Source organism: Xenopus laevis, chromosome 6S, assembly GCF_017654675.1.
Source record: "Xenopus laevis strain J_2021 chromosome 6S, Xenopus_laevis_v10.1, whole genome shotgun sequence".
Classification (NCBI taxonomy): Eukaryota; Metazoa; Chordata; class Amphibia; order Anura; family Pipidae; genus Xenopus; species Xenopus laevis.
In genome coordinates, this window is record NC_054382.1 from 64772864 (window position 1) to 64789557 (window position 16694).

General features: G+C 38.4%; 1 protein-coding gene across 1 annotated transcript in view; it reads right to left on the minus strand.

Annotated features, from left to right (window-relative positions):
* The window catches only part of LOC108720044 (unconventional myosin-X), a 137125-nt gene that overhangs the window by 91700 nt on the left and 28731 nt on the right, over positions 1-16694 (minus strand). Inside the window, exon 2 of the mRNA XM_018269415.2 lies at positions 14335-14433. Coding sequence (XP_018124904.1) covers positions 14335-14433 — 99 coding nt within the window. The remainder of the gene's footprint in view (positions 1-14334; positions 14434-16694) is intronic.

Genomic DNA, 16694 nt, shown 5'->3' on the forward strand with positions numbered 1-16694 from the left:
TTGGTGCAGTTTTAAGATGCTTCAAGTTCATAGTGAATAATACTAACTGACACTTTTATCAATTTCTACAACTATTACTTTTACACATGTGCTATATTGTATGGAATTAAAAAATATAGCATGTTGTTTAAAAAAATAATGCACAAAACTCAATCACACTATAAAAGTCACTTGTAAGAAATGCATTTAAAAATACAAAACCAGCTATGTGCAGAATCTGTTCTCTTGATTTCCATTCGCCTCCTGAGGCCTAATACTTGTGGTCAGATACTTCTGTGCAACTGGACCGGCACTTTGATTCACATGCTGCTTTTTTTAGAATGTGAACCCAATAAATATTCTCATGACAAATAATTTTCTTTTGATGCTGCTAACATTTTCTCAGTTTACAAGTAAATTTGCAGGAAGGATCAGTTTCCCTCCAAACAGCTGAAATGAATTATGTTCCACACAAAGAGGAATGAAGAAAGTGAGCTTGTGTGTGACATCTGCTGGATCCTGAGACCCATGGTAGCCTGGCAATTTCTTTCCTTATCATGGAACTCTGGCACAGATGGTTTTTGCTTTATGTACCAAAACAAATGTAGTAAGGTTTCTGTGAAGCAATTTGTATTGCATTGTTTTCTAAAATACCCTCACAAGTTGTGTCATTTGAAGCATGTGTTTAATTCCTTGGAGCCTCCAGAGAAACCTTAAAAGAATTTGCTTCAGTTCACATATTCTAGGGAGGTCGATCTCTTGCAGTCCATAGGCTCTCAAATCTCTAGTTTCAACAATAACACAAAATGTAATAAACTGAATTCATAAATTGAGAATGTTTTTTTTTTAAAAATGTTATTTAATACAATACAGTATTACAAAATGTTGTTTTTACATGCTTCAGATTCATACTTGTAAGGAAATTTTAGGCAAGTTCAAAACAATGTGTCTTGTATGTTTTCCCACCACTGATTTACATTATTGCCAATGGGAGATATATCTCGCCAGATGCAGCAATGATTCAAATGCGGGTGACAAATATCCCTGGGTGCCAGTAGTTCTAAAGGGAATTGGAGTTCCAAATTATCCCTGGCATTTACATGCTTGCCTTCTGTATTCAATGTAAGTTTTCAAAAACACAGGCAGCGATATTAAACCCACATAAAAATTGTTCTGCTATAAAGGCATTTTCTGCAGTCATAGTGGAGAGTGTATAAAAGACAAAACAGCATACATATTGAGACATAAGAGCTTAGCATACAGCATTCTAGGTACAACAGTCCTCAATTAACCAAAAATGATTCTACATTTGCTCCTCCAATCTACTTTTAATTCCTGGAGAAGATCTTGAGGACTATAAGACTAACAACCAACATGAGGTTTATTAAGAGAGACGTGCTCGTATTGATTCTAAGTAATCTGGGCTACCCAAAAGAACTATGTGTGATTTGGTCACAAATAAATGAATATTCTCATTTTTTCACTGGGCTAACAAGCAGATTAGAGGTTTATTTTGGTGTAGTCAATGTCCTGTATGTGTATCAATGGAAGTCATCTACATTTTTCTTACCAGGTTTACCTGAAACTGAAAATCTGCCTCCAACACAGGCATTTTCATCAGAAATGGTCCACACTGGCCAACGATGCAAATTGGAAAATAAGTGCGGCTCACCAAGGTTTCTTGTTGGTTTATTCCACAGGCTATCCTGTGTTTGATATCCCGATTTGATAAGTCAATAAATTTGCGTTGTTGTGGAACAAATCCAGGGCAGCAAACTTGACTGCAGTATTCTTTGTTGGGGAATAGAGTTACACAACATGGCTCGGGCTATGACCTTTTTCAAGTATGGCAAACTATACTGTGTGGTGTAAGGTGACCTACTGATTTTTATACATGTGTAAGAGATATTCAACATGAGTTAGTGAAGTCTGAAAAAAGGTATCATTACATAATGTTTAAACTCTTCCAAAACTCTTTAATCAGTTTTTGTGAGGTAAATCCATCGACAAAAAGTGCAGAGCAAGCTATCATCCCTATAAATAATGGACCCTATATTTAACTGCTACAATGTACTTTATGCAAACTGTTTTTCACTGTAAAAGCACATGATGACTGCTGGTTAAATTTTAATAAATCCCTTGTTAACATGAAAAGTATTGCAAGTGTATCATTCTTTAAGGGAAACCAGTCATTAAGGCTAGGTGTGTGCCCTAGCTTGGGGGTAGTAGCAGATGTATAAGCAGCAATAATACTTTTATATTTTTAAATGCACTTAGAAAATACACCACAGCACTATCATTATTCAACTGATCTGTAAATCCATTGCTGAATGGTCAAATAAAAGACAGAAAAATACTGAGCTAAAGCTGCTAAAAGTCCAAAACAAAATGCTCCATCTCAACCCTGCTGAGGTCATGTAGAAGTTAATACCAGATGTCCATTTTACAATTGGAAGATATCATGATCTGTTTCATAAGACAATCCAGATACCTGGTTTTCGGGCATCAAATCCGAAAAAATCATATGAATTTTTTCATAATTTTTTCAAGTCATTTCCCGCACCACTTTTTTTCAAATCATTTCCTGCAACAGTTTTTTTCAAGTTAATTAATTGATAAGTAAAGTAAAATTGTGGATGGGTTGTGGATGGGATGTCAGGCTAAATTAAAAATGTTCTTATGCAGATTTTACAAAGCATGTGGAAGCATTGCACCATACAGTTGAACATCTATTGAACCCTCAATAGTGGTTGATTGAACTGTATAAAAAGAATAGCTAGGCTAATATGACATTTTCTGCATGGACACTACTTGAAGTCAGTGTAATGTGCTACTGGGGCTTTAGGAGAATGATGTGATGGAAGATTCTCCGTTTGTATATTACCGTATATACTCGTGTATAAGCCGACCCAAGTATAAGCCGAGGTACCTAATTTTACCTACAAAAACTGGGAACATTTATTGACTCTTGTATAACCCTAGGGTGAGAAATGCAGCAGCTACTGGTAATTTTCCTCCCATGCTACATATGGAAAAACAAGCAGTCCTCTCCATATATATTTAAATAGCAATTCCATGCACTTTATTCTACACACAGCCCAAAAGACTGAGGCCAAAGCAGTGGCACAGACAGATTACACAGTGCTGGGAGTTGTAGTACATATAGGCCATAGGGTGAGGATGCCTGCTCCAGCAGTTCACAGCAAGGGAGAATACAGTAGGTGAATAACTTACATCCATGCAGTAGAGGAAAGGGAGGGAGGTGAGGGCACGGTGTAGGCTTTCCAGGAGATGACTGCAATGAATCCAGCAGAAAATCATTGGCTTATACGTTCCTTAGTAGATACACTTTTGTTGCCTGTCATTCCCTTTTTAATAAGGCAGCTCCCTCATTGCGCAGCATAAAGTGTTCCTTGCAGCTGCATTGACGCTGCACAGCAACATGATGGGGCTTGCTGTTATTATTTGCCCTGCAGGGGTACGAGCCAATCGAACAGGCTAAGCGATCGCAATCGAACAAGCTAAGCGATCCGCCCTTCCCTGACGTGCGGCTGACGGCGGGACTGAGTGATGACAGACGTCGTCGTAGGCAGTCAATCACGGGTCGCTAAGGAGCGGCTCTTCGAGTAGAGGGCGGTGCTATAGGAGGCTGCTGTGCTAGGAGATGCGCATAATCAGGAAGTGTGCGAGCTGCCGGGGGAACGTCGCGTTGATCAACTAGGTACCGTAATGACCCGAGTATAAGCCGAGGTAGACTTTTTCAGCTTATTTTGGCTGCTGAAAAACTCGGCTTATACTCGAGTATATACGGTACATGGGTAATATAAAAATGATATATAACGGCAAGTAAGTTAATGTTTTGCAAGGGTGTCTTGACAAATAGGAAATGTTTGCAATAATGTATTATATTATACTTAAAGGGAATGCCAACACAAAATATATTTTTCCTAATAAAATAAAACATAATTCTAAGGAACTTTGCAATATGCATTTGTTAATATTTTTCTATGCTTTTAAAGTTACTTGTGTATATAATGCTACTGAAAGCAATGTCCCTGTCTATTATCAGCCCTGGTGGCTCAGACTGTTGTAAGACAAACTAGCTGATTAACAGACCTGTCTTGGCTGGTTAACTTTTGCAACATTGTTTAAGAAGTGCCACGTTTGATTGCTTTTAATAGCAATTGTTTTTACAAATAAATTTTAAAGCACTAAAACATATTTAATTAATGTATATTGACAAGTTGCATAGAATTATGTTTTTTCTTTTTAGCCAAATTCTTATTTTGGAGTTGACTTACCCTACTAGCTGTTCTTTTAGTACAGCTACATTCTTATAGCACAGCTGAATTAAATGCAAGATGACTATTCTAATAAACATAAGGGAAAGCTGCCTTTTATTTATAATTTCTATTTAATTTAGTCTCTGTTTCTCCTTTTGGCTTGGCTTGGCTTTAAATATGCACAATAATGATTTTTACAATGCTATTAAAACACTATTGTGTCATCAATGCCAGAGGAATGTTTATCACACCCTGGTTAGCTCTAATTCTTTCATCTGTTAAAGAAATGAATGGGTATATTAAGTGTTGGGTGTTAGCTACATAATGCTACAGCTACAGAAAGCTACAGTATATCACAGTGATACGAAACACTGTTTTTACATTGTAAAGCACAGATATAAGGTTAAAGGAACAGTAACATCAAAAAAAGTATTTCAAAGGAATAAAAATATAATGTAGTGTTGCTACTTTGTAGCAATGGGGGCAGCCATTCAAAGGAGAAAAGGCACAGGTTACACAGCATATAGCAGATAAGCTCTGTAGAACATAATAGTGTTATCTGTTATCCACTATTTAACCTGTACCATATAGCCTTTTCTCAGTTTCCGCCATTGCTATACAGCTTGTTCTTCACCTGCTGCCATCATAAAAATAACTGCAAATAATTGACAATGGACAACAGGAATCTGTAAATCTGTATAGTTCTGAGTTGCTACTGTAATTTAACAATGGCAACCCCCCCCAATTATGGTTAATAAAATGGCTTGGTACCTAGTGGTCTATCCAGGGCAGCTGAGCACAACCCAAGGAAGCAGTGATCGGAGTTCATGTTCACACCCAGTAGACCTCAAACTTCAAAAGAAAAAAATACTACCAGAATATCCACGAGCGCAGCATTGGAATGCTTGATTCCAAGGATACTAAACCTGCAGATCTCCAGATTTTGTTGAACCAATCTCCCATATTTGCTGAAGGTGCTGGAAGTTGTAGGTCAACAACATCTGGAGGGCCACAGCAAAAAGATTATTACAGATTTTTTACATTCAACCGTGTAATATTCATTGAGAGTAAAGCTAATAATATTGTACCATTTATTAGAAACCAAATATGTCTATAACTGCTATCAGCCACACCTTTGGGCTCAGCTATAAAATTTGATCTTGGACAATTAGCAATCAGTGATTGATCTGTCTATTTGTAAATTCTATGTATGTCCCCATTCTAAATGCATGTTATTATTCTGCTTGTTGGTGCTTTTATATTACCCAGTATGCCTTGTTTAACCCCCTAATAATAGCACCTGACAAAGGGTGCAATAAATTATGCTGTATAAATCTACTGTTTGGTAATAGTATGGTCCAAATGATGATACATTCCTTCTCCGTGATTGTCCTGCCATTTTTTTAACACACACACAGTGAAGGGTTTAAACAACAACAGCATACATAATAATTGGTTTGTCACAAGTAATCAGTGTATGGTGGATTGAAAAATTTAAAAGATTGTTCTCCGCTTGATGAGTATGGTTATGTGTTCAATATTTAACAAGTTGAAGAGAAATTAAAGAGCAAAGCAAACTCAATATTAACCCTCAATAAATTCAGAAGAAAGACATTAACACGGAGCAGCAAAAACACAAAGCAGGCACACAAAAGAGGCAGTCTTCTCCAGACTTGTGTCTGCTCTTTTGGAATCTTGACTACAGTTGACATCTGTAGTTCATTGGTTTCTGGAGAATTGTCAGTAGCCAGCAAATTGACAAAGCACAACAGTATTTCTATGTCTTTTAAAATGCAAGGACATGCCTGTCTTGTAGCTCTCAAATGATGCTTTGTATGTCTTATCAGAATGATGCTGGAGCTCCATAGTTACATATAATGCTACCATACATCACTTTGATTTACGCTTTTAGGGCTAGTTCAAAGGTTAAAGGGCATTTATGGCCCTTACTGACCTGTGAGAAGAGGCCCAACTTTGTTCACTGCAATCCAGTCATAATAAAGTGCACATTTCTCAATAGCTTTCCTTCCCAGACACTGTTATAGGTACACCAGGGCCTCATTCTATGGCATAAAAGCTATTCAGCATCAATCAGTTGATCAAACAATCAAAAAGATTTAATACCTTTGCAGGACTTAAGATATTTCATACAGGTGCTGCGTCCAGCTTGCTACACAGACAGTGATGAGGATACTGGAAATGTTCTTCCCTAAATACCCTGCTAACTAAGGCTCATTACAAAAATGGGGTACTTTTGTGTATTTTAGCAGGAATAACAATGGTTCCGTGCAGCAATTTGCATATTTAGCTAGCTCTGAATAAATGCATACAAGTGTCCATCATCATCACCATTTATTTATATAGCGCAGACAAGTTACACAGTGCTATACCTTTTATAATGAACAGGGAACAAATGGTTAATAACAAAAAGAGTTTACAGAGTACAATAGGCGTAGAGGGACCTACACAAAAGAGTTTACAACTAAAGGTTAGGGTACAAATGAGACATAAGGATTTTAGAAACAAATTTGTAATTTGTGATACAGCAATGACTGATACAGTATACAGTGATAAGGTACACTGAATACACTTCCCTAAACAGGTTGGTCTTTAAGAAGCGTTTGGAAAGAAGAAGACAGTTTGACAGCTCAAGTGTCACGGCCGGCACCCAATACCAGAACAAGTGTCAAGCACCCTGGTCTGGGCTTCACCAGTAGTGTGACCACAGTTGGGCTTCGGGTGGAGCTCTCAGCTTACTTGGGTGCCACCTGGACTTAACGAGGGGTGCAAGGTGAGATGTTTTGGCTGGCAAAGAGGCACGGCTGTTAGCAGAGTCTTTTAGGCCGAAGGTCACGGTACAACGGGATTAGACAGAATCGTAGTTAGGCAGGCTGGGTCGAGGCAGGCGCAAAGGGTCAAAACTGGTTGATCAATCAAAGGGTTAAACAGAAGAGTTGTCGTAGGCAGGCAAACGTCAGGATCGAGAAGTCAGAATAGTCAAAATAGCCAGGCATGGGTCACAACAGGAATCAAACAGGTTCAGAAGATAGCAGACAAATAGCACAAGGCTCAGGAGCACCAGGAAATACAATCCTATCACGGGCACTGAATACAAACTGAAGTCCCTTTAAATACAGTTTGAATTTCGTGCCACTGCACGCTGACTTTATCACGTTATCGCGCATGCGCAGAAAACCAGGAAGAGGTGCGCGCGCCCTAACAGACTGGCGCCTGCAAGGAAGCAGTTCGGCGCGGGGGGCGTCCCCGCCGAGGGGGCGGCAGGCGTCCGTGCCATCCCCCCACTAGACCACCAGGGTAAGATTTTATTACTTCAAGGCAGAGAGTTCCAGATAAAAGCAAAAGCTCAAGAGAAGTGTTGTAGATGAGAATGGGCTGAAGTGATGAGAGGAGAAGAGAAGCGAAGGTCAGAAACAGAGAAAAGATTGCCGTGAAGGGGTGTATTTTGAGATCAGACATGAAGGGGCTTCAATGTTAAGGGCCTTGAATGTAAGTGTAAGGAAATTGATTCTAGAGGAGATTAGAAGCCAGTGAAGGGATATGCATAAGAAAGCAACTGGTGTTGAGTGGTGGGATAGCTGAATGAGTCTAGCAGCAGCATTTAGAACAGACTGGAGTTATGAAAGGCGACATGTTGGAATACCTGCGAGGAGTAGGTTGCAGTAATCAAGTTGGGAGATAATAAGAGACTGGATAAGTGTTTTGGTTGTGTCTGAATTGCGATATGATCGCATTCAGGCAATATTGCGCAGCTGAATACGACAAGATATTACAAGTGTTTCGATGTGTGGTGAAAAATACAGGTGAGAGTCTTAGATAATTCCTAGGCAGTGTGTGTGTGTGTGTGGTCAAATAAAAGGTGATATTATTAACTATGAGTAAATTCTCAAGGTACGGGGAAGATGAGTTCTGTTTTAGAAAGATTCAGTTTCAGGTGGCATTGAGAAATCCAGGAGGAGACAGCAGAAAGGCAGTCAAAGAACGATCAGAAAGATATTGATCAGAAGATGCAAAGCACAAGTCTCACGGTCACAAAGTTGCTTTGGAATTAATCCCAGCCACAGTAATGTGCTATTTCCAGGTTTCCTTTAGCATATTGAGCCTATACAAGTGAATCCCCACAGCATAACAGAATAACAGAAAGAAACCTGCAAATGGAAAAATTTTTACTTGTGCCACCTGTATTATTATGAAAAGTACTGGAAGTCTTTAAATCCATATTATTTGTAACTGTACTGTACTGTAGCTCCCATAGGATGCTGGGAACTATATTGCCCCTAAGCATCTACATTGCTACAGGATACAAAACACATTAAATCAAGTATCATTATAAAAACCCTGCCAGTGAAATACTATCTTGATCTAAGCACAAACATAGTGCTTGGCCATTCATTATGACAACAGGCAAAATAATATTGGTTGGTGAATGGGCAACAGAGTCAGCATATGCTATTGTGCATTGTTACATGGAATATAAAACTACTACTCCTGGCCACTGAACATCTGTCACTAGGTCTTACAAAGGGTTCTGGCAGATGCTTAGCTCCAGGACAAAGCGCACTTAGTTCTCATTATTATACAAATATATTTCAAGGTGATTTTATTTAAAAAAAAACTTTACAACAGCTATGATTATTTGTAAATTATGTGATTGTACAAAACATTTCATACCATTATACTACAATACAGAATTAACGTTTTCCTTCCTTTTATTTAGTAACAAATATAAGAGGACATAGCTAATTACTTGTGTAGAACATTCCTTCAGTGCATTTCTGCAGCTGCTGTACTTCTGTTCAAATGAACTACATTCACAATGATTCCCATGAATGCCCAAATAACATCTAACCCTCGATAACTATGCCCTGAATCATACTTTACTGTCCACATGATTCAGTGTACAACGCATCAGACATTTCTGGCTATGCAATTGGAGTGGCAAGACATATGTCCTACAGGTGGACCACTTCACTGGCTGATATTGTCATTGTAGTTCCCGGCAGGTGTAACTGTCAGGTACTTTGATCTTTTACTTCCCTGTGGAATAAGTACAGGGTCAGTGCCTCAGATAATTTTTCTGTAGAACATGCAGCCAAAGGGTTCCAATCTAGCTGCTGTAGAGTGCAGACTTACAAATTTTAGAAGGGCCCATCTAGTCAACGCACTATAAAGCAGTTTCAGGCCTTCCTTCTTCTCCCAATGTAATCTATACTAGAGAAGATTTGATGCTTGTTGAAAAAAAAGCAACATCAAAGCCTGCTTGCAGCAAGTATGCACAAAAAATCCTTCACTGTCCAATTTTTAATCTCTAAACAAGACTTTGATATTGTCAAAATCTTGCCAAATGTGTAATTGCATTCTTCTCAACTAGGCACTATATGATAGGTTACAACCAACCTGTTACAAAAGGAAATTTTCATTCAGTTTTTGGAACAGCCAGCAATGTACCACTCTGGTAGGAAATGGCCTAAGAATGGCCTAAGAATGATAAAATTGAAAGAATGCGTCTTCCTCTAAGAGTGCAATTCATTTCTGAGATGACTTTAAAACAGAAGTTATTGAATGCTGAATATTCAAAGTACTCATCTGCAATTTGTAGAAAAATAGGCCCTAGTTTATCCTGTATATTTGATTTTTTTGTTACATAGTTACATAGTTAATCCAGTCTGTTTGGGCTTCTCTAAGTACTGAGCGTGCACTGAAGTCTATTGCACAGATGCACAGAAAATGCGCACATTTACACACATGTATGACGTAGGACGTGAGTGCTGGGTGCGCACAGCATCACCCATGAATGTGCAATGGTTTGTGAAAATGCCCTACTTATAGCTTCATACTGTGATATTGATTTTTAGCAATGGCTCCCTGAGGAAGTGTGGTGCAGTGACCACGCAGAACACATTGGATTTTTAGTTGCTCTATATTGTGTACATTGTAGTGAACATTTGTAAGTAGCCATTTTTTGTGCTTTCATTACACTATATCTGGATGATTGCTTTTCATATGTGACCAATGGATCAAGTCCTTTCAAATTATGCTGCAAAGTGTTTCTGTGTGGCACATCCTTTTGAGTTTTGATAGATTGTTCAGATTTGTCCTTAGTCCAGTGAGATTTTTTGTGTTTGGAGCAATTTTTCACTTGGACCGATTTTCACCTTTCACAGTCACCCAGTGTGAGGGTGGTGTGTTTCTTTTCTACTTCATTTTACTTCTCATTTTTATATTAATTTACTACACTATATATTGTTTCCATGTTGTGCGCTTCCTTGTAGTTCAGCTACTGTTTTATACCATTTAATATTGTTTGTTCAAACGGTGTGCAATTTGCCATATGTATTACCTACAATGCAGTGTTCTGCACTTAATTATGAAACATGACTATATATACAGTAGCATATGCTAAAAATATAATACTGGTATCCGTTATCCGGAAATCCGTTATCCAGATAGTGCCAAATTACAGGAAGTCTATCTCCCATATACTCAATTTTAAACATATAATTAAAATTTTAAAAATGATTTCCTTTTTAAAAAGATTTCCTTTTTTTGTAATCATAAAACAGCACCTTGTACTTAATCACAGCTGATAAAACATGAATTCACATTGGAGACAAGAATCTTTATCCAGAAAGATCGCATGCCTCTGATATATGTGAAAAGGTCTGAATTCTTCTTCAGCCTCAAAAACTATGTATGCAAGATATTAATACCGTATATACTCGTGTATAAGCCGACCCGTGTATAAGCCGAGGTACCTAATTTACCTAAGAAAACTGGAAAAATGTATTGACTCGTGTATAAGCCTAGGGGCTGATTGAAAATCAATCTGTACTTTGTACAGGAACGCTCCTCTAGTCATATAGACAGCCCTGCTGAGAATAAGGATTGCACTTCCCCAAGCAAACAGCGTATAAGAAATTCAAATCCCGTAATATCGGATCCCTCACCTCCCTCTCCCATAGCGCATCAGGACTCTGTGACTGACGATCGCCGCCCGGAGCAGGTCCAGGAGCTCCGGGCGGCGCGTCCTTCCCTGCCGGCGTCCTTCCAAAATGGCGGCGCCCATGGCCGCCACGTGGGTAGAGGCGCCGGCACGGGATTTGAATTTCTTATACGCTGTTTGCTTGGGGAAGTGCAATCCTTATTCTCAGCAGGGCTGTCTATATGACAGGGATCCGGTGAGGGATTGGCGTATGACCCGCGTATAAGCCGAGGTCGAGTTTTTCAGCACATTTTGGGTGCTGAAAAACTCGGCTTATACGCGAGTATATACGGTACTAAGTCTTAAAGAGAAGTGGCATTCTCTGGGATCTTCTGATTTTCTCACACAAACTGGACAGCTTTTAAACTTTAAAAAAAAAAAACATTATGCCCACAATATGGGGGTGATTTAAATACCCCCTGCTGTGAAAAGCATATCATAACAAAACATATATGTGATTATGTTGGCAGGGTTCTTGGAACTGTTTCATCTGTATTGAGTTTAGAAGGTGTGAGAATTCTGTTCTCCTTATCTCTGCTAACATATTTCTTTCCAGTTCTCACAACCTTTTACCATTATAATATAAACAGTAGAACCGGTTTAGAAACACAATTAATTACATTTTTTTCTCAAGGCCAGTATGAGTACTGCTCAAGTCTGGTGACATCTAATGTTTATTTTGTAACTGATGTCAACCTCACTAGGAGTACTCCTGGTTAATACTGTTTATTTATTTTTATTTTATAAGAAAACACTTATCCTTTGTTTGCCAAAAGAACTATATTTACAGTATGGTAAAGTCAAGGAAATAGATTATATTCTAAATTTGTCATTGTCATTAGTAAAATGCACATTTACTGTATATAGTTCACTATAACAGAAAACAATCAGAAAGCACGGATTAGGGCAGATATACGGTACATTACCCAAAAGTACCTTTATCTTGCAACTTAAAAGCCAGACCTCAGTCTGCCCCCTGAGGCTTCGACTGGCACATGCACTGAAGGACCTGGTAAACTGTGCATGAGCCGATTGCTAAGTTTCAGATACCCCTTTCCTCCCATTAGATTTAGCCAGGAAGTATCCGTCGGTCCCTTGGCATTTTTCACAGGAACGTTTTAATTCACCATACAGGCACCTAAAGGCTACCCCCTAAAAGCTGCTGCACTAGACATGGACCCATGAGTGTCTATATAGGTCCCACTTAAGTCCATAATTGCTATATTACATTTAATATAGGGTATTTGCATACAAAGTAGTTCTAGATTACACTCGAAAAAAAAACTAAATATAGCTGTGTGAAACCGACTTCTGTACTGGCTGGGGAAGCTGTTTATCTTGTGTTTATGATTTTATGTTTTGTGCAAAGCCATTATATACAATATGCAGTCCAACCATTTCTCATATGAAAAGGCACGAGAACCACATGTTTTTCAAGGAAATATTAGATGCTTTGTATAACAGGATTCTTATCTCACACAGTCTGATGCCTGCAGTAGCTTCAAAGCATGCTAAAAACTGTGTTCTGAATGCATCTAAATAGAGCTTATTCATGAATACTCTAAGAATGAATAGATTATAAACCAGGACACCCATATTCTTCCCCTATTTTTACACTCCTTTTTGTTATGAAAACTTGTTTTTCCAGAAATAAGGGAAAATTTAAATTGGCTGTAAAAAAGGTGTGGGTAAACATTAAAAGAGCATCTATACAAGGTGCTAAACTTCCTGAAGTTGAAAGGAATTGCATGCACCGATACATTAGGCTTGGTTAGTGACATATCGCATCTGATGCTTTGTTTGGACAGTAAATAGAAGACATCCTACTTACCTGCTCACCTTACGCACCTTGTCCTGTATGTCTTATGTTACTATCTATGGTGAGTACCAAACTGACTTTACAACTTGAAGGAATGGAAGGGGTGGTTTACTTTTAAGTTAACTTTTATTATGTTAACATGTAAGGCCCCCATACATGGGCAGATAAAAAGCTGCTGACAGACAAAGTCGGCAGCTTATTGGCCCGTGTGTGGGGCCATCGACGGGCTTTCCCAATCGATATCTGGCCAAAAGTCGGGCAGATCTCGATCGGATGGGTTAAAAAATCCCTTCGGATTGCGGCCGCATCTCTGTGTGTATGCAGTCCCGCGCTCTGACCGCCCCATTCTCCTGCATTATGATCCAATCTTTGGGCCCTAGGGCTCATGATCGGAGCAGCCCAATATCGCCCATGAGTGGATCTCTACATCTACGGCCACCTTTATTCTAAGCACCTTTCAACATTTTTTTGGGGTTGTTCACACTGCAGAAAAGGCTCTTGAGGGGTGATAGGGATAACGATGTATAAATATATAAGGGGGCCATATAATAATCTCTCTAAAGCTTTATTTACCAGTAGGTGCTTCCAGCTGATATGAGATCACACATTCCGATTAGAAGAAAGGAACTTCCGGATAAATATTAGGAATGGGTTTTTTTACAGTGAAAGTGAAGATGTGGAATTTTCTCCCTTAATCAGGCATGATGACTGAGACATTAGATAGCTTAATGGAAGATATCTTATAGTACAAGTTAATCCAGGGACTCAGGAAGGAATTTTCCCCCTCTGAGGCAAATTGGAGAGACTTAAATCTAGTATGAAGAAAGGGGGGTCTGGCAACACCTGCATCAGGATTATCTATTTTTGTATAAAACCTGTTGTGGTAATGCATGGCTCCTTATTGACACAGATTTATGGATACATGGATTTGGGTGACAGGTTGTAATGACTTTGTTATGACTTTTGGTTATTTTCCCAAATTCCAGACTATCAGGGTCATCTTAAATATGCAAGCCATGTGCTTTACAGAGAATACACATCATTAGCTTTATTTCTTCTTTTTTTTCTAATTAATTTGAGATGGTTACATTCTACACACAAATCAAAAACACTGTCCAACTTATGTTGAATTGTTCCTTGGGTATCTCTGCTGATGTGCTAAAGATTGGCAATAGTAGATATGTCTAATGATATACCAGGGCCTTTAAATTACTCTCTCTGTAAAAATTGGAATTCGAAGCGAGTTCTTTTACCTGCCCATAATATGTTTTGAAGACGACAACCCCTCCTGCACAGGACTGAACAAAGCTCGGATAGTGCTGACCATTTTCTCGTAACCAAACTTGTGTTCCCTGTAAAAAATACAAAATGATACATTTGATTAAGTAATGAGGGGTAGACTGAATAGAAAAAACTCAGCAGGAAAAAAAATATTATTTAAATTCTACAGGTTTATTGATCTTTGGTAGCCAGGCTTAATATGATTGTTAGTTCTCAAAACCTATAGTAAAGGTTAGAACTGACAAAGTTACGATACTCGTGTTTCTAATAAGTAAAAAAGAAACCTTTAGTCACTTTAGAATCACGTTTAGATTCTGATCACACAAGGAAATATATTCTGCCTTTCCATGTATCTCTTCTCCTGTTATACTGAAACCTGGGCAGGTTCTGAATGACATCCTCCTGCAATCCCAAATTAGTAATATAAAGCAGCAGTCTTTATATAATGTGGCATCATGGACAGTTCAGGGCTTTTGTGTATCAACACTATACAGTGAGTAAATCTCACTTCAAGAGCTGTTATCCGTTCTACATTTGAACAAGCTGGCCTATTTACTTTGCTACTCTGCATTCATTTGCAACATCAGCAAGGGAATACAATCTGGTATCTATTACCAAGCAAGCAATAATTATAAATTCCAGGCGGGAATGCTGCACTGTTTGTTTTATTAAGGCGCTCAGCTCAGAGCTTTCTGGGTATTAATTCACAGGCAACTAAGGTCCCAGCACCTGAATGGCACCATACCATTTATTTATATTTTTGTACTAGTGCTAAGAGTAGTTCTAATGTCTGCATTGTCTGCTCAGCTATTATCTTTCAGTCTGTCTATGTTACATTATAAACTTGCAACCTTATTGGGAAAGCTTCTGAATCTCCATCCCCTTCAGCTGTGCAAAGAAAATCCCATTGCTTTGTATCAACATAATAATTCATGAAACCTGATATAAAATTGCAGGCAAGGAAACAGACAAAGACACTTCTCACTTTCGCACCTGCTTATGTATTACCTCCTTTGAGGTTATTACAGCATTTTTCCCTTTGTGAGGCCAGGCATAAATGGAGCATACACTGGATTGCTGATTACCCATTTGTTAAATACAGTAAATGTGGTGCTGTGCACCCTGTAGATGCAGGAAAACCAAATATATATACAAGCAGCAAAAGAAAAGTCAAGCCTTTAGCATAATTACCCCATATATTTGCACACAGGTGCAGCAGCTTGTAGTGCTTCACCATTCTCAAAAAACCTATGCATGTAATAAATGAGTTAATTGCCATAAAAGCAGTCTACATTTGCTTAAAGAGTTAAATGTTGTGGAATAAAAGTAGGATAATCACAACAGACTCAAAGGCATGTTAACCATGTGTGTGCTGGTACACCGATGAACGTTTACTCTAGCAAGACAATAAAGACCTGAAACATGCATGTTTAAAAATAATGTGAAACCTTGGAACCTGAAAGCTCTTGTCTGTAGCATTATAAAAGAAAGAACAGTAGTTGAAAAGATAAAACTGACACTTGCAGCTGCCAATTCAGTTATTGCTGGACAGCTGCTTTCCCTGTAAATTTGGCAGGCTGCTCCATGAGTCTACCAACTGCTTCTCTATAATAGTCACTCCAGTGTTTGCTTTAACATTTATCAGCACATTTGCAAAGCTTTTAACAGGTTCTCATTTCCGCTGAATGGAAGTTGTTCAGTTGCTAAGAAAGTTACTGTTTACTTTATCCTGAGCACCATGAGCCTACGTCAAGTGGAAGTGTTGCATGATGATATGATCCCTGAGTTCTTGGGAAAGGCTAAACAACAAATACCAACCTTTGACAATAGACAAGTAAACATAAAGCAGGTATTCAAGGAGACAAGCAAAGCCAGAAGCCATATGAATATTTTATATCAGTAAGCAGGTCCCTAAGTAAAATTCTTGAAATACACTACAGAAGCTTTCATACATTTATCTCAACAAAAGCTTTTTGTCACTTACATAATGTTATTACACCTACCACATATGGCCCCTCCCCATGTCGTTATCTAAACGTACATTTGCTTGTACTGCCTTGGAATGTACAGCTTGATCAGAGTTCTCCTAACTAACCCCTCTATTTTGTATAGATATTTTGTAGCACTTTCAGGGAATGATATATGTTTTTTCATATTTTTAGTTCATTTTCTGATTTGCTAACATATAATTTACAGTGATACATGTGATTGATGGTGGATCATGAAGAAAACTGGAGAGTACTCAAATGTGAATAATGTGGTTTTTTATAGACGCACTACATGTTTTGGACCCCAAAGGTCCTTCCTCTGGTGCAAGTTGTATTTTATCCAA